Source organism: Larus michahellis, chromosome 9, assembly GCF_964199755.1.
Source record: "Larus michahellis chromosome 9, bLarMic1.1, whole genome shotgun sequence".
Classification (NCBI taxonomy): Eukaryota; Metazoa; Chordata; class Aves; order Charadriiformes; family Laridae; genus Larus; species Larus michahellis.
Window position 1 is genome coordinate 28,755,580 of NC_133904.1, and position 18,546 is coordinate 28,774,125.

At 42.1% G+C, this 18,546-nt stretch overlaps 2 protein-coding genes across 4 annotated transcripts in view; one reads left to right on the forward strand and one right to left on the reverse strand.

Annotated features, from left to right (window-relative positions):
* The window catches only part of TEX11 (testis expressed 11), a 35,107-nt gene extending 20,352 nt beyond the window's left edge, over window positions 1-14,755 (reverse strand). The window contains exons 1-11 of one of the 2 annotated variants that reach the window (XM_074600657.1): window positions 14,466-14,755; window positions 14,204-14,388; window positions 12,006-12,090; window positions 10,762-10,841; window positions 10,263-10,343; window positions 10,060-10,179; window positions 8,499-8,579; window positions 5,877-5,962; window positions 4,378-4,435; window positions 2,783-2,878; window positions 457-538 (exon numbers count right to left, since the gene is read on the reverse strand). In XM_074600657.1, the coding sequence (XP_074456758.1) occupies window positions 457-538; window positions 2,783-2,878; window positions 4,378-4,435; window positions 5,877-5,962; window positions 8,499-8,579; window positions 10,060-10,179; window positions 10,263-10,343; window positions 10,762-10,841; window positions 12,006-12,090; window positions 14,204-14,388; window positions 14,466-14,496 (985 nt within the window). In that variant the 5' untranslated portion in view covers window positions 14,497-14,755. Of the gene's footprint in view, window positions 1-456; window positions 539-2,782; window positions 2,879-4,377; window positions 4,436-5,876; window positions 5,963-8,498; window positions 8,580-10,059; window positions 10,180-10,262; window positions 10,344-10,761; window positions 10,842-12,005; window positions 12,091-14,203 lie in introns of both variants that reach the window. The other variant, XM_074600656.1, reaches the window with a different exon arrangement.
* A 12-nt stretch (window positions 14,756-14,767) lies between these two features.
* Window positions 14,768-17,712, forward strand: LOC141748495 (nuclear cap-binding protein subunit 2). Of its 2 annotated transcripts, none has more exons than XM_074600658.1 (4): window positions 14,768-14,902; window positions 15,100-15,487; window positions 16,083-16,231; window positions 16,950-17,712. In XM_074600658.1, exons 1-4 carry the CDS (start codon window positions 14,816-14,818, stop codon window positions 17,046-17,048), a joined length of 723 nt encoding a protein of 240 aa, XP_074456759.1. In that variant the 5' UTR covers window positions 14,768-14,815; the 3' UTR covers window positions 17,049-17,712. The 2 variants fall into 2 exon arrangements, with proteins under 2 accessions (XP_074456759.1, XP_074456760.1); XM_074600659.1 differs by having other exon boundaries at window positions 15,100-15,281; window positions 16,093-16,231.
* The last annotated feature ends 834 nt before the right edge of the window (window positions 17,713-18,546 follow it).

Below are 18,546 nucleotides of genomic sequence, written 5' to 3' on the forward strand. Positions count from 1 at the left end.
TGGCCAAAATCTGCAAAATCACACACAGAGAACAGCAGTGTTTCACAAGCCTTTCTTCTATGCTGACTGCGTAACAGACAATCCACCTTCACCCTTTTTCAATAACCTTAGGCATATGTCTAAAATAAACCGTACCTTTACCTTGTTATACTTTCACTGTCTTCATTCTAACAGCCTTCAGAGTCTTTCCCCTTCCCTGTTTCCAGCAAGTCTATTTAAATTCCCAACAAAAATTAAATCACGCTTAATTCAAACTTACATTAGTACCTGGATAACTCCTCTGTGAACACTGACTACTGTGTCTCACACTCCAAAACCAGAACAATGTTTAGCTAATGAAGTTTCCTCTAAAGCACACAAGAAAGGGATTTATTTTTTTTCTTTTCTATATACAACACAGGCTGTCTTCTTGGAGTAGTATGACCTCATTATGAAACCTATTCAGAGTTGTGGTACCTGAGTTGATATCTTCATCTGATGCTCCACTTTTAAGAAGAATTTTGATTTTCAAAAAACATCCTGCTGGATGCAAATTCTCCTGAACGATGAAAAACAATACATTATTTGGACAGCTGTTTGTCAAATATGGATCCTGTGAGAGTCCAGCACATTTATAAACAGACAAATATCAGGAAATCACATACACTCCACTGTATTCTTCAGTTCCATTTTAATGACTGAAGCAATAGGTAGGTAACTGGTAATATTTTCTTCTGAAATGAAATGTATATCTTTATTATTTATTCTTATATTGCCAAAAGACCATGAGGACAATGAAAGTAAGATTCTTATTTTGCTGTGGCCCATTTCCGATACTTTAAAATAGAAGCTGAACAATACTGATTGACATAAACATTTCCTGCTTTTCTGTGTGTGAATTGGCTGGATTACTCAAGAATTAATATGAGCAGAATTCAGAGTAGCTTATAATAATATGAAATTTAGGAGAGAACAACAATGGGAGCAAATGGAAATAATAGAGACTGTCTAATACAGCTCTTGCTAAAACACTGCACATTTCAGACTCCAGAATAAAAATTTTCTGCTACTTTTCCATATCCTCATACAATATCAAAACATACGTTATCAGAAATTATGATAAAAACACTTTCCACCTCAAAAGCTTTTGCAAAAGTAAATACAATAAAAACTGCAAAGGTCTTAGATACTGTAGCAGCATGTTATTTGAATGATTAAAATACACTGCCATTTATATCTTGATCTCATGAGCACGTGCATCATCATCTGTCTGGAAGTTTTAACAGTATGTAGAAAACTGAATTTAAGCTTTCATTTAAAACAGGATTTTGTATTTAAAACTTGTTTTGTATAAGCAGATAATGGAAATTTTAAAATGGTCAACCAAAGACAAATGTAATTTTTTCAAATTTAAGTTACTCTAACTAACCTGAAAAGACAGAAGCACAAAATTAATTCAAGTCTTCATATGGGAAATGGAATTTGTACAAGTGCAAGGGACCTCACTGAGGTGACTGCTTAGAGATATATGAACTTTTTCAGGGTAGCTGGTATATTTATACAGCTCATTTTTCAGGTTCCAGAAGAAATACAGTCATGTTAGTAAAGTGCAATAGAGAAATTAATTGCCTGAAATAAGACCGATGTAGCATGGCTACATAGCTTTCAAAACTGAACTCTGTTTGGCGCTTGCTCAAATATTTGTACAGATAATGAAATGGGGACTCAAAATGTAGTATGGAAATATCCATTATAATCCAAAGCAAGACAAAAGGTCTGATATGTAAAAAGCCAGCTGCTATAAATCTCAAATGGACTACACTGTAGTTTATTCTGTCTGTACAGTTTTCATGAATGCGTGCCACAGAAATTTTAGTCACAGAATTGCAGAATCATAGAATGGTTCAGGTTGGAAGGGACCTTAAAGATCATCTCATTCCAACCCCCTGCCCTGGGCAGTGACACCTCCCACCAGAGACCAGGCTGCTCAAAGCCTCATCCAGCCTGGCCTTGAACACCACCAGGGATGGGGCATCAACAACTCCCCTGGGCAACCTGTTCTGGTGCCTCACCACCCTCACAGCAAAGAATTTCTTCCTGATATCCAATCTAAATCTACCCTCCCTCAGTTTGAGGCCGTTACCCCGTGTCCTGTCATTACACTCCCTGATCCAGAGTCCCTCCCCATCCTTCCTGTAGGCCCCCTTCAGGGACTGGAAGGGGCTCGAAGGTCTCCCCGGAGCCTTCTCTTCTCCAGGCTGAACAACCCCAACTCTCTCAGCCTGTCCTCACAGCAGAGGGGCTCCAGCCCTCGGATCGTCTTTGTGGCCTCCTCTGGCCCCGCTCCAACAGGTCCATGTCCTTCTTGTGCTGAGGGCTCCAGAGCTGGACACAGTACTCCAGGTGGGGTCTCACCAGAGCAGAGCAGAGGGGCAGAATCACCTCCCTCACCCTGCTGGCCACACTTCTTTTGATGCAGACCAGGATGCGGTTGGCTTTCTGGGCTGCAAGCGTGCATTGCCTGCTCATGTTGAGCTTCTCATCCACCAATATCATTATCAAAGGACATCACTATTAATAGATAGCAAGACAGCTCTACATCTACATGCAAAGAAGTATTTCTCTATAAAAAAGCTGGGAACACCAAAACATACTTAGGAGTCTGAAAACCAAAGCAAAGAAAACACACCTCCGCCTGATATCAAGGAGAACACCCCAGTGATTAATGTGGTCCATATTATTATGTTAATAAATGCTTGAGTTTTGATTGTCACACACCATAAACACAGGAACACACTACTACCTGATTTGCCAAGCTTATAGCTTTCAATGCCTTCTCAAGATACAGATTGCAATCCCACTCAAAATAGGCTGTAGCTAACAATCGCAGCACTTTAGCCTGGAAAGAAAAATAAACTGGAAGTTTAAATGCCATCTGAAGAGCAGAAAAGAAAAATAGCCAGACATGAACATACATATGAATACAAAAGACTTAAAATCTAAGGTAATGAAAAATAATATCTCTTGGAGTCAAAAGAATGCCTGCCTGGTATTGTTGAGGGATATTAGTTATTTAGCAAAAATAAGTAAATTTTAATCAGAATAAATTACTTAGGATTATAGTATGGTGTGACTTGTGCTGTTTGCCTAGCTTTACTTAGAATGAGTAGCTGGATCTGCTGAACCTTTAGGCCACAATAGTTATTTTTCTTAGTAATTTTCCTAGCAGCTGGTACAGTGCTGTGTTTAGTCTCTTAGTATGGGAAAGACGTTGATGTCACGCTGCTGTGCCAGTGAGTGCATGTGCACGAGGAGCGTGAACCAGGAGACAGAGAGGCTCCAACCCTCGCTGAAACTGCAAATCAACAAGGTAAGAGCCTGCCTGCCTGAACACAGAAAAAGAATCCAATTAAAAGACCCCAGACCAAAAGACACATGGACAGCGCATGAAGGGCATGTGAGGGGCGGGTGTGTGGATCACAAGGGTATAAGTGCCTGGGGATTTCTTTGTTCAGGGTCCCTCTCTTTGGAGGCAGCGGGCTGACCCTACTGCTGTACCTTTCAATTAAATCAATTATTTTATAAAATCTGACACCTGAGACTGCTGCAGGAAACCTAGGGTTGAGCCTGAAGAAGGAAGCACACCCAGGAGTAAGTGTGTGTGTGTGACACCATGAATGGTGCATGAATGCTCGGGCAGCGGCTTCTCCTTTAACAATATCGGATATATAAAGTGACTGCTCAGTTCTGAAGCATATCCAGTCTTCAGCACTGTGCTTCACACAGGACATGAACAACTAGAGTTCAAAGGAGAACAGAAGGGTAGCAAGGAAAATCAGAGATCTGGAAAAAAAAGAATGAAAGAAGAAACCGAAGAAACAGCAGGTACAAACTTCAGTGAGAGGAAAAAAAAAAAACACCAACCCAAAGACATACATGACAATGGCCTTCAAATGTATAAATAATTTATACACCGAGGAAGAGATTAAAATCTTCTCCATATCCACTGGGGGTAGTAAAAGGAGTAATAGGCTTATGAATGACACAGACGAACGTCTATCAGAAATGACAGAGATGTAACTAATGATGCCTTGAAAGAAGAGGGGGAAGGAAGAAGAGATGGCCTTTCAGGGTCTACTTCAGCCTTACTTTCTACAATTTAATTTCTGTGAAATACTATATTCAAAAGTGATTTAGGGACACCCATTTGTGACTGAACACTCAGACTGATGCTCATAGTGACTAAACTTGCAACTTTGCCAAACGTTGTAGCAGAAAGTATTAAAGTGGAGACCAAGAAATCACTGGTCAGGTTTGGCACAGCGGAGGCAGATGATACAGTAGAGTCAGGTTAACAAAATCCTCCTATTTATAAACTGCAATTTCTCTATTTCTTACCTGCATTTCTTTGCCAACAGAATATTTCATGTCCGTCTTCCCAATGTCATAACTCTGGCTATCAATGATAAGTGAAAGTTAGAATTAAATGGAATGACAAGGATTAATTCAGCCAGTCTTCTGATATGTGCAACATTCCTATCCTTTTCCACTTCTAGCCAGTTAGAAACCTATAAATCACACAAACTAATCTCGGTACTCACAACAGAAAATTTTGTTTTCTTTCTAAACCCTCACATTAAAAATTGTACTCAATCACTTTCTTTAACCTGTTGCACCACCTTCTGTAACATCTTCTAGTCAAACATTTCAGTACACTTTATCAGTTTTAACCACGGGGGTTTTGAAGAAGCAAGTCTTCTCATTCCCACCTGACATATAATATCATCATACACAAAAGTTATACATGATCTGGTGTCAAGATCACAGCAAATCAACAGCAGAGACACAAAAAGAAACTGGGAGTCATGATTCCCCATTCTTTTTCTAAAAGTTAAATGATGACACAAAGGACCACCTAGGAAAAAAGGCAGTAGTAATTCCACAAAACCAGATTCGATTGCAAATGCTGTGAATGAAGAACTGTTAGAAAGAAAAACGATAACTGGGCATTTGTTTCCTGATCTGATATAGTCTCAGTACAGGGAAATCTTAACCCACTAGATGGAGCTACACCTCCTTCTCCAGATAATTACTTGCACTTTGCAAAGGTTTATTTCCTCCTCAAATTTTGTCATCAGGACTCAGTATTTCATTTTCCTCAAGCATAAAATACAAAATAATCTCCAAGGCACCAGCTGTAATCAATTTTAAGCATTTCTACAAATCCACTTTGACAACATATGCGACCACAACTATTTTGAATTTGATATGTTGCCATTCATTTTCTTCCGACTATTTAAAAAGAGTGAGAAGAAATAAAAACAAATTTTCTGAGCTGAGGCTGTGACCTTGGCAAGAGGATATGCTTCCTGATAGCCTACATTTTTTCTTCCTTAGTAGTACCACAATACTTATTTGGATCCTACCCAAACCATCTCTAACTATTCCGTTTTCACCTTGATGTCTGTGTCTTTCATCAGCCAATGACTTGCTCTCAATGAAGCACCTCCTTTATGAATACTGTTTAAAACAAATCCATTTAAAACTGGTCAGGGGAATTAATCTACCCTTTTCCAAAGTTTTCATATCCCTTCACTATCACTTATGAATGGCACAAGAACTGGGAACAGCCTCTTCCTAACAGTAACCTCTTTGGAAGGAACGTTAGGGCAAGAACCATGGGAAGAAGGCTTTCATTCTAATGACATGAAAATCAATGTGGAAAGCAGGCTACAGAGTACAACAGTCACTAAGTATCTGCTCAGCTAATTTGGTGCCGTTAAAATCTTGTATTCTCACATTTTTAATTAAACCTCTACTTTCCCTTGCTCCCCCCTCACATTCACACATATTTTTACATCTCAAAAGCAGGATTTTATTTTGTCTTTGCACATTACCTGAGCCAGAAGGAGCTCTGTTCATACCTCTTCCATTCGTAGGTTTCCACTCCAAAATTGTAACAGAGAATTGATAGGTAACAGGTCTGCAAAAAAAGACTCCTGCTTCTATAATGTTCTGTAGAAACACCATTAGACCTATGGACTGCAGTCTCAGGTTCTTTAAAACGCATTTTACTTTAAAGATATATCCACTGTTATCACTTCTGACCTTACACAAGGGGATACTGAACACAACTGAAATGGAATAATAATTGTGTGGGAAAGTAAAGCATCATTAACCAGACCAGGACACACAAAAAACCAGCAGGATTCTTGAAACACATGAGGCAGAATAGTTCCTCACGAAATCACACTGAAAGCACTAGGACTGCGTAAAGTAAACAATAAAAATTAAAACTTGAGAGGAAAAACTGTAATATTATAACTTCATTTTTAAAAATGACAAAAAAAGTTTTATATAGTTAAGTGAAAAGGATTGCCTCTTCCATGGTAGTCTTCTTCCAAGCATGTCTCTTTGGGGTTAAAAAAGGATGATCCATATTACAAGTTTTAGGAAAAAACTGTTTTTGAATGCTTCATTATTCAGAGCACTGTTGCTTTCTGCTTTATCAGTCAGTCCTGACAACATCTGTTCATAACAACCTGTCTTTCCTTTGAAATGATTTGCAGCTGTCACATGTCGTCCAAAGAAGAGACAGAAAAGCCATTTTATATGCTAACAGGCTGCCAATATTTACATCCATTTTGCCTCTGCAGTAACTTTCTTTTAAGTACTTTCTTTTCCAAGCATAAATGATGTTTTCTGCAAGTGACTACAGATTTCGAATCCTCAAGCAAGAATGACAGAGGTAGCACAGCATCTTGCTTCAAATTTATTGTTTATCTCATTGCAATCCAGAGGCAAATGCACAGATTCAGTATGCATGAACAAAAAACCCAATCACTCTCAGATGTGAAACCCTTACTTTTGATAAGTTCATTTGTGAGTTTTTTCTTTCCAGCACAGAAAGTTTACTGTATTGAGAGGGTTTCATGTTTTTAGCATAATGCTGTAGGCATACTGTGGCATACCCCATTCATCTACTTGCATGCTTGGGAAAGAATTATTTCAAAGGATAATTAAAATACTATGTCAGTGAATGACTGTGTTCCAGGTGTCAAGTGTAACACTAAAATACCCCCATAAACCTGGCACCTCTCTGAACAACAAGTGTTTGGAACAATTCCGGCATTTCACCCTGTAGGGCAAGAGTTACTGGTAATGGTTCATAGACCACTGATGATCCACAAGCTGCAAATCCTCTCCAGCCGATCTGTGGTACCACGCACTACCATAACGCAACAACCCCCTTGTGATACTCTGCAAGTGCTCTCTGGTACAATGGGAGCCTGGAAGAGTTAAGGACTGATGGCTACCCAGTGGTCCAGAAGTTTTGAAGTCACTCAGCAACCACTAGCTCTTTCCTTTTTCTTACTGTTTAAACACCACTCTTTAAAGCAGAAGTAAATTGTGTCTCTCATGATCAGAAACCTTCTCCTTGTTTGCATCAGTGCTCCTGCTTTGTGAAGAGCATTTATCATGGGAAGTTTAATATTATTTAATGGAGGAGTTTAAGCAGAAAGCATGAAATTCATTTAAAATGAAATGAGGAACAGTAGTGCAAAGTCCCCAGTGAGCATCTTCAACAATTCACAGCAAGAAGCTCTGCTTTTATGATTCAAATCAAAGCTAGACCCCTGCAACTGACTGCAACAGTGCACTTGGATGCACTGAAGAAAGCCAGCAGATCACAAAAACCAGTTTAAAATTGGTTGGAGTTTATTTGGTTAAAAACCCAATCAAACTCCAACTGTATTTCCCGTATTTTCATTTCAGAATTCACATCTACCCCTTTGAATTTTACTACCTGTACCACAGGTGATAAAGGAATAAAATGTTTCCTAAATATTGGGAAAACATTAAAGTAAACGAAAATAAATGTGGGGAAGTATATTCTCTCATAAACATATTAGACTTTTATCTTTGCAAACAAAGAACTAGTCTGCATATGCTAGAGTCTGTTTTCTCCGGACATTTTTCTCTGACACAAGAACTACAAAAAACACAGTTTAGTGCAATGGGAAGCCTCCATTCATAGCTCTGTAGCTTCATGAAGAAGATTAGTACTGAGGGTAGTGACAGACCTGCATATCAAAAACTTAGTAACTCAGCTCTGCTCTTGTCCCATCTGGCTCCAGACAAAACTTCACATAGGTACAAGTGAAGAAGCAATATACAAGATCAAGGCGTAAAACGCAGCTAGTTCTGTAGAAGAGTAGGTTGTACATTCAATTTAGAAATCTTTTTGCCTTGCTTGCTTATTCTTTAGGAAAAGTTTATCCTTCTATTTCAAATGCTAACGTCTGAGAAGCATGAAAAAATGAACTTTGAAGAAAAAAACTGCCGTTTAATGCAAAATTTTTAGCGAGAAAATCTCAAAGTAGCAACCAACCACAGAAAAGATACGTTGTTGAGACTACTTTTCAAAATTTTATATGGCATATGTCATTCTTTAACATATAGAGAGGAAAGCAGATTTTCAAAGTTTGGAATGATAAAGAAAGGATGATTTCACTTACCTCTTTTGGTAATTTCATCAACATATCTTTGCAGCGCTGCACACACATCACCGCTTTCTGAAAATCCCCTTGAGCAACTGCCTAAGCAAGCAGTAGAGCATGCCAACAAACCATTAGTGAGTAACATGTCTTTAAAATTCATTAAAAGAATGATTCTCTAAAATAGCACTTGGCTTTTTCATGTTCAGTAAAGCCAGGTTTGGGATTAGATATCTGTCCTTACAGTGCTACAATAATTCTGCATATTTCTACATATTCCCAGATGATAAAGACATCCAGAAAAGCACTGCAGTCCTTAGGTAGTGTGAAAAGGCCAGAGGCCTTTTCATTCAGATGTTAAGATGATACAACAGTTCAGCAAATCTTAAACCACGTCTCCAATAATTTAAGGTGATCCTTTGTCTCCATGATCAAATTAAAAATTTTGGCCACTGTTTAGGGAAGCTCTTGAGTATTTTGGAGATAGTACTCCCCTTCTAGATACTGAGGTCAGTGGTGTTATCAACAAATGCAGGCAACTACATTTTTTTCATATTTACACCCATATGTTTATAATACTCTATAGCATTGATAAAGTACTCAGAAACTTCAGCCAAGCACAACAATGCTTCACAAAACTTAGAATTTCTAAATTACATACTTTGAATTATTGTAATTTGTGTTGTTGATCCCCTAGAAAACCTTTAGCACTTTTTCAAACTTCTCTTATATTGAGCTAGGTATTTTTTTATAATTATCACCATGATTCCTACCTCACTGTATGATGCCAGAGTTTGAGACTTTAAAGAAAATATCAAATGTCATGGAACTCACTGTTTCCAGATCTTGTCATTTTATGCTGATTCTCCCACTGTTTAAAGCCTTTATACGTGGAAAGCAGCATGCACGAGGTTATGGAAGAAAAGGTATTCATGCATAGAAAGATCTCTGATGGCATATAATATTAACAGCTTTAATGATGTTCATGAGTTTGCAGAGCCATGAAAGTTTTAAGTTACAGAAGACTTTGCACATGTGGCTTATAATATTTACTTGTTAAGACACAAACCTTGGCTATCTGCAGTCATGATGAATACTACCTCATATATTTTCAATCAGCCTAGCTGCAAATACTAGCACAGTATGATGAGCGTTCCAAGGTGACTAGTCTTGCCGTATACATGTTACATGAATATAGTTTGGGGGACCCAGGCTCTATACCACTCCTATCCCACTTCTTCAGTCAAGCACAGGACACCTTTGGAACTGACACGTTCATGATTCAGAAAGGTGGCTGTTTGTACGCTAAACAGCCATGCTGTCCAAATCACAGAGCAACAAATCTGAACTAGAAGATATAAACACCACAGCAGAACTGACTGTGATAAATTAGGCAAATTAAAAATCATTAAATGATTGCAACACTGAATGCAAACACGAGATCTGCTATCTTACATCTAAGTGCAGGAAATATATCCCTCAGCAAGCCTTCAACAGCAAGCATTCATACATGTAATAACTGGGTCAGAGTTTCCCTCTATAACCCTAGAGACTTATAAGGAAAACTGTGAAGAACACGTACTGATTCCGCCTGATAAGAGAGTACTTTGAAGAGGTTCTTCTCCACATCAGCTTTGTGCACGTGAATATCTGCTTCACCATCGCTCCCCTTAAGTAACTTTGCATACAGTTTTTCTATACTCTGGAAAACAAAGCACAGGCATTACCCATGGAACTTACAAATTAAGCACATTTGTAAGAAATTAAAACTGGAAAAGGACTTACACTCATGGCAATCTCTAGAAATCCGTCAGCAAGATCAGCTTTTCCAATATCTATCCACCCTTTCCCAGTTTTCATACACATCTGAAGGAGAAAATCATAAGCGCTTTGTGAAAATGTAGTCACTTTCAAGAAAGGCAATGTTAGATCTCATCTCATTGATGCATATATCTAACGTAGGAGAGGGGTAGTTCAGCTCTTCAATTTGTGACAAGCGCCTCACATCTGAATGAAGCCCTTAACACTTAATGCAGCATAAGACTTATGGTGCCTTACTACACACTAGTCTAAGATACTGAAATAAATGAACTTGTTGCTCATATAACAACTTACCATATGACAAAGCAAGGTAGCCCTGTGATAATACAGGTTGCCCTGCAGCATGTCTGTTCCTCAGAACTACAGGTATATTCCCCGGCCTTTCCAAAGCAACCCTAATAGGGCCTGAAGGTTTCCCGTGGTGATCAACTGTACTTCATTGCTCACCCACCATTAGCCTTACCAAAATTTGTCTTCGAATAGTTCCCTCTGGAGGATCGCTGCCTTCACAAAGGCACACCAGTCTGCAAGCAACGAACCGTACTGCAAGAAAACAGCACAGACATTCGTAAGTTCCCTTTTCTCTTCTTTGTTTTTAGAAAGGCAGGCCCTGCCATATCTAAAAGACTTCTTGCCACTTTAAATTACAAGAGAGAAAAATGGGAAAACTTCAGGAGTCTGAATTTTAGCCAACCTGCTTAAAATTGCTTTTTAGGCAGTAAGAAAAAAAAATATTCTCATCAAAATACCTATTAAGCACTTTAGAGAGAGTTTAAGTTAAATACATGGTATTCAAAGACTTAATTACGTTGCAGGTGCTTACAGTAACATGTCTTGAGAGCTTCAAAATAGCCTTCAGCAAAATAGAGAAATTAAGTTTAATAATCTTTACATTTTCAAAGTAAAAAGCAAAAATATTTTCAGGCCTTCCTTATACATCAGGGATGGAAAAGACACCACTTAATGTATTTAAAATAGCCTCTCCCTGGCCCTTCAGCTGTGATACAAGATCTGAGAACATTATGCTCTACAATTACTACTTATTTTGTGTAAACTTACCCTTTTCCCTTTACCTGACATAATTTATATGATGCAGATTATACATAATTTTGACTATAATCCCTCAAGACAAAAATGTAGGTCAGATATTGCAATCCTGCAGAACCACATAAAGAACAGATGGAGGGAAAAGACCAAAAGCTCACTTATGCTTTCCCCCAGCCCCGCTGCTGGCTCCAACCAAACCCACCAACTGTGTACCTGGCTAAAGCAGGGAAGTAAAAAGAGGATTTAGAGTTCTTCTGTATGTAAACATTGATAAAATTGTTACATTAAAGAAACAATCTCACTTGATATAAATTAAGCAACCAACAGTCTAAAATTTACATCTGTGTTGTTTCCATACATTTTTAAATTAAAACCATAGCATAGAAGGCAAATTACAGCTTCCTTTGGTCATATCACCCCTTTCCTGACGCTCTGGCACAGAAAGGGGGAGTGATAAGAATGCCTACACTGATTCTGCGTCACAAGGAGATCACTAATACACCAGCATGCTCCTTCCTGAGCTGTTTATACAAGCCCAGCTGTATATTTTCCTCTGGCTACACCCTAACAAATCCACAGCACTACATATATGCCTGTCAGCAGAGTTTTTCCACTACAGCACACAAAACACATTTAGGAAGGTACAGAACACATACGTACGCTTAGCTCTTTGTTCATCACTGACAACAGAACCCGTGTGTTTGGTCACCGCCCAGTTCCACAGGTTTACTGCACTCTCTTCAACCTGAGTAGGAGAATTCCATTAGATTTAATTTTGACCTGGATTCGGGTCACATTGAAATTTACACCATCTCGTGTGTATCACAGTAAGGACTTGTCCATACATTTGTGGAACTTCCTTTTATGTTGGAGTCAAAGGTGGGAGTTTTCCTTGAAACTGTGACATCATCCCACAAGGAGATTTGGGATAGTGACCTGAAAACAGGCATGCAGAACAGACGACACTGCATTTCTTCAGCTAAAAGCATGGATCATTCTTTCTATAGATCCATCATTTCAGAGGAATTATAAGCAGCTGGCAGAAAGCACATACTCTTTTCACAAGCATATTTCACAAGATATATTCAGTATCATGAAACGCTATTTCACATCTTCTGAAAACATGAGAGCACTTCTAAGATGAAGCAAGGTAAGAAAGAACATAACTGTAAATCCCAGGCTGACATGACGTGAAACTAAAACGAACTAATTAATCGTATGACCAATAGCAAATACATGTCACATCATCCATCAGTGCCTTCAGCTCCAGTTTCAAATTATGCATAACAGCAAATTCTGTAAGTGAAGTGATGGACTTCAGAAATATTCAAATATGTTCCTAAACAAATCCCATTAATCAGTCATATTACTGAAATGTCCTAACCTGTGTTTCTACCAAGTCCTTTTCCAGACTTAGCAAAACATGACCTCGCTTACCCTATCCATCTGGGATGAAGTTTCCTCACAAACACTCATAGATACAGAATTTGTGCGACAGCACATCACCATGTCAAAAATACAACTGACTCAGTGGCAGCTTTCAGAATACATTATGTACATTTTAAACAGATGTTGAAAAATTTGAAGGAACTGGAAAAGAGCTGTAAGAATCATATCAGGTTTTAAAACATATCTATAGTAAGGCTTCACCGCTTTTGCCTATCAAAAAGAAAACTAAGTAGTTTAGTTATTTTAAATACCTACATCAGGAAACTTCTGATATTAGCAAACAAAGAACACAGGCTACTGACTATATACTTTTGTTAAAAAGATGATGGAGTTCTACATAAAGGCAATAAGCTCCTTTATCAGCCCACCTTGACGGACTGCCCTTTCCATCACTTCAGATCCTAGTTTCCATGGCAGATCTTGCCTACAAATACATTCCTGCCTAACTAGGAGACATTTTACAGCCCCTTTTATTGAAGAGATCAGATTACAAAATAAGGATTTCTCCGTTCTTTAAAAATAATTTAGCCCAACTGATTCAGGAAGAACTGAAGGAGACCGGTTTTATGCTCCTGTATTTCTTTACAGACTACACTAAGCATACTTTCTGTTGAGACACTTGCCAACCTATCTTGCCACTTGTCACAAGCTTAGGACTTTCAAAATCAGTCTTCCTTACACGAAAATCGTTAGGAGTTAAATCTCTCTTCAAAACATAATTTTGGAGGAAAAGGCTGGACAATATCTCAGCTGGTCTTGTTTTCATTCCAGATTCATGGAATTAAGAAAAAATAAAAATCACCTACTCATCAGACTTTTTTTTTAAAAAGGCCTTTTAAAGTAGATATTTACTACTTCTTAAGTACTCCTCTGGAAGAAATACACAGAAGGGAAAAAAAACCTAAATTTAAAAACATGATAAACAACTACCTAATTCACTTTCACAATATATAAAATGAGTACTTCCCACCCTAATACTGTGTCCTGGGTTCACCAGGCACTTAAATGACGTGCTTGCTTATTTTCTTCTTCCTCAAGTATCTGCTATGGTTATCGGGATGTGTGCTCAGGATTGAGACGGACCTCTCCTCTGAGCCCCTACCAAACTCCCAAGGCATCAGCGTTCTGTGCTTGCATTCACTTAAAATTACAGTTAGATGCTTACCAGAGAATGGAAATAATAAAAACTTTAACATCACTAAGATATCAGGAACTTTTCCCACTCTAATGCACGCTTTTACACTTCGGATCAGCACTGTGCACTTCCTTTTTAAATGTAACATTTTCCACTTTATTTTGGACTGTAATGCCATTGGGTTAAAAGATGAAAAAACCAAACGGCTTTGCCCACATCCCAGTTCTGCTGGCGGCCGAGGCTGGAGGCCGCGCCGGCAGGACCCGCCACCAACCTGGGCGAGGGGAGCCGGGCACTCGGGGGCGCCGGGACCCTCTGTTTCCCCGGGAGGGATGGAGAAGGGCCCCCCGGCCGCGCTGCCGCCCTCGGCGGAGACGCTCCCCGCCGCCTGGAAAAGCTCCTCGGTGAGGGCGGCGATGCGGGACGGCGCCTCCTCCCTCAGCAGCTCCCGCACCAGGCCTGCGGGACAGGACAAGAGGGGAGCGTCAGGTGCGGCCCAACGACAGGCGATCACCGGGAGGGGACCCGGGCCGTACCCTCCACAGCCACCAGCCGCACCGCCTCCATGCCTGGGGCCGCCCCTCAGCGCCGCCCGCTGTGAGGAGAGCGGGCGACGGGGGGGGGGGGGGGGGAGGCGCCACCGCGCACGCGTAGCGCCGCAGAGCATGCTGGGCCGGGCGCCACAGCCGCGTCAAACCCGGCGCTCCCGGCAGTTCGGCGCTCCGATTGGCTGTTCGGCGCTACCGCCCCGCCTCCCCGCGCCGAGCGGCAGGCGCCGGGGCCAATCGGGCGGCGCGGCGGATCGTCTCCTCAGCTTGCCGTCGGGTGGGCGCCGCGGCAGTTCTGGAAGGATCGCGGGGTCGGGGCCCGGCCGGCGGCGGGCGAGATGTCGGGGCTGCTCCACACCACCCTGAGCGGGCTCAACAGCGACTCCTACTGCGAGATCAGCCAGTATCGCGACCAGCACTTCCGGGTGCGGACGGGCCCGGGGGCGGCGGGGCCCGGGGCGGCGGGGCCCGGCCGGGGCGGGCGGGCGGGAGCAGCGCCAGAGGAGAGGGAGGGAGGGCTGTCGCTGGGGCAGGGCCGTGCGGGGAGGGCGGCGCGTCTCGGCGGCGGCGGGAGGGGCCCGCTTGCGCGCTCACCCCGCTGCGCGCTCCCCTCTGCCCGCAGGGTAGCAGGCAGCTGCAGGAGAAATCCCTGAAAATCTCCTCGACGCTGTATGTCGGCAACCTGTCCTTCTACACCACCGAGGAGCAGATCCAGGAGCTCTTCTCCAAGTGCGGAGACGTCAAGAGGATTGTCATGGGGCTGGACAAGATCAAGAAAACCCCCTGTGGCTTCTGTTTTGTGGAGTATCTTTTCTGGTTCCCTGCTGCTGCCAGCCCCATGTGTGTGGTGTCCACCTCTAGTTCCTCTCAGCACAGCGAGCTTAGCCGTACTGCTGTGGAAAACCTGAAGAGGAGTGACAGTCAAGTGCTTTCTACCAGGCACCCCCCTGTCAAACCTTGCTACTTCCCCACCACCGCCCGAACTGGGAGACAGACTGTACAGCAGTGCTGTAGGTGAAATGTGCTACCGCTGCTGTACTTTCTGGAGGTGGCAGAGAGCTCCTTTAATACGTTAATTTCTGTGATGATTTTAGGACCAAAATGAGAACTGTTAAAATCGTCAGTCTGAGCTCTTGCGTGGCCAGAGCGCATATTCATTTTCTCACCTTAATTTTACACCTGAATAAGCCATGGCAGTATTCCCAAGCACAGGGTACACGCTTGTACAAGTTGTACCATGAACTATCTTAGCAAAGCTCTCCTGTGAGGCCTGCCCCTCTTGGTCAAATTCAGTCAAGTTTTATGCAGTATAAAAAGGCATATTACAGATTTCTTGCCCTTAGCAAGGCTTTAACACGTTTGTTTCATCTGCTTGTGAAATAAGTGATCCAAAGCTACTTCTTGTCTGTGCAGGTACTACCATTAAAGTTCAGCATCCTTTCTGAGTGGTGGCTGGTTTTAGCTGGGATTTATATGAGCACAGTTTTTGATCCTGTAGGGAGAGCAGGAAGAGTAGAAAAGGCTGGAAGGCAGGGTTTTTCTGCTTCTCAAATACAATAGTTCTTTCTTTTATTTTCCGTGTACCCAACAAAATTCTCCTTATAGTATGCTTCAGATACTACACAAGAGCAGACGCTGAACATGCAATGCGATTTATCAACGGCACACGGCTAGATGACCGCATCATTCGAACTGACTGGGATGCAGGGTTTAAGGAAGGGCGACAGTATGGAAGAGGAAAGACTGGAGGACAGGTAAAGGCAATACCAATTTATACCTTGAATTTGATCCCCCTAAGACTGTTTTGCTAGTTTTGTCTCACGGAGAAAAATGTGTAGACTGTAAAGATCTGATAATGAACTTTAGCCATTCCCAGGTTGTTTTGGTAACTGATGCCTGATGTTAAAAGCTAGAGATAGAACCTAAGGCCATTTCTGTCCAGGACTCCAGACTTCCTGCAATGCAAGCAGAATGTTCCGTATCCCAAGCTAGAACTCTTAAAATGGTACAGAATTTGAATGGAGGGGCATAGCGTAGCTGCTAGGCCAATCTCATAACACAGCAGTTTGCCCTGGTGTGAAGGTGGCGTTTCTTTGCAGATTTCCAGGGGAGAGGGGGGAAAACGTTCTGGAGGCCAGTCCTGGCAATTCGGAAAGCTGGACTGCAAAGCTGAATGAAAATCTTTTGGGGTCTTCACAGAATCACAGAATGATAGGGGTTGGAAGGGACCTCTAGAGATCTTTGCTTCTTGTCTAAAAAGACCTCAGCCATCAGATAGATCCTCATTTGTCATTTTCAAGACAATTACCACTTTTTTTGAGCATTATTTGAAGAGTTTTCAAACGAGTCAAAGTGCTTCTGACCTGAACTTCAGTTCCCCACCAACTGAGCAAGGAGGGGATGATGATTCTGAAGTCTAGCAGCAGACAGGCAGTGCAGGGTACTAATATCTGTGTTACTTCTGTGTCACAGGTGCGAGATGAGTACCGGACAGACTACGATGTAGGAAGAGGTGGCTTTGGCAAGATCATTCAGATGCAGAAGGCAAATCATCAGCCCGCGATCTATTAATTGCCTCGTGGCTTCTAGCTCGTAGAGGACTCTGTCCTTCCAGAGCTAGCTCTGTTCTCGCGTTTTGGATTGGGGTAGGGAGGGAGATCCAAGTTCCAGCAAAAGGTGACCCTCCTTAGACTGTGGATATACACGTATTCATTCCCCCTTCCTTCTGGGCTAGAGAGGATGTTCTGTGCTGTTACAGGGCAACAAGGGAAAAAAAATGGACAGCTCTGCAGGATTATGGGTAAGAAGAAATGCAGCATGTCACACACACCTTCTGCTATGACATACTCTTCACGTTGCAGCTAAGCAAGTGGCTTCCTCTAAGCGGCAGCTGCAGCCATGGCTGTTCTCAAATGGAACTTCTTAAAAGCTTACCACCATCAGAGCCCTGGGCACCTTGTGGGGATGCGCAAGAGATTCAGGTTTCTAATTTACAACCTCATCTGCTTACAAAGCAGTATTGCTGTTTGGATGAGAGAAGTGGAGCAAGGTCTTAGCATCCACTTGGAGGTGCTTGTCTGCACACCTAGCCCTTGGGTTGGTCAGGGCCTGCAGAGCATTTCTCTTTATGATGCCCCCAGTGCTGCCTGTCTCTTCAGATCCTCACTGTTCGGCATGATTTTGTTAAAAGTTTCTTTTAATTTTTTAAATAAACAGTTTTATTGGGTGTGGCTGAGATGGGAGTTATTTTTCCCCCTAGCAGCTTTCATAGTGCTGTGCTGTGTGTCGGTAGTGGTGGATAACACACCGGTGATGTGGCTCCTGCTGAGCAAGTGCTCCCACAGCATCAAGGGTGTCTCTCCAACATTTCACCCCCCTTGCCCACTACGCTGGGGGTGGGCAAGGTCTTGGGAGGGGACAGAGCCAGGACAGCTGACCCAAACTGACCAAAGGAATAGTCATACCATATGACGTCTGCTCAGCAATAAAAGCTAAGAGAAAGGAGCTGGGGTACGGGGTGGGGACCAGTATTTTATTATTACGACGTCTGTCTTCTGGAGCAACTGCTATGCCTACTGAAGCCCTGCTCCCCAGAAAGTGGCTGGACATCACCTGCTGATGGGAAATAGAGAATAAATCTGTAGTCTTCCTTTGCTTTCATGTGTGGCCTTGCTTTTGCTTTATTAAACTGCCTTTATCTTGACACAGGAGTTCTTTTCCATCTTATTTTCTCCCCCTCTGTCCTGCTGAGGAGGGCAGTGATAGAGCGACTCGGTGGGCACCTGGTGTCCAGTTAGGGTCAACCCACCACAGCCCTTTTTGGCGCCCAACACGGGGCACAAGACAAGGGCAGTTTTGTATGAAGCGTAGGAGTAGCTGTAGTAGTTATTAAGTAGCAAGGTTCTGTGTGGGTGCCGGATTTTGTTGGCTGCACTGCTTGTCTCTATTTTGCGAGCTTGGGAACGTGCTCGTACAACAATGGCTGTGTGCTTTGCCCTGGCATTTGGTGGCCTTGCTGTGCCACGGGAGCTATCTTGTGGAGGGGATCAGGGAATACATCTCCCTCTTC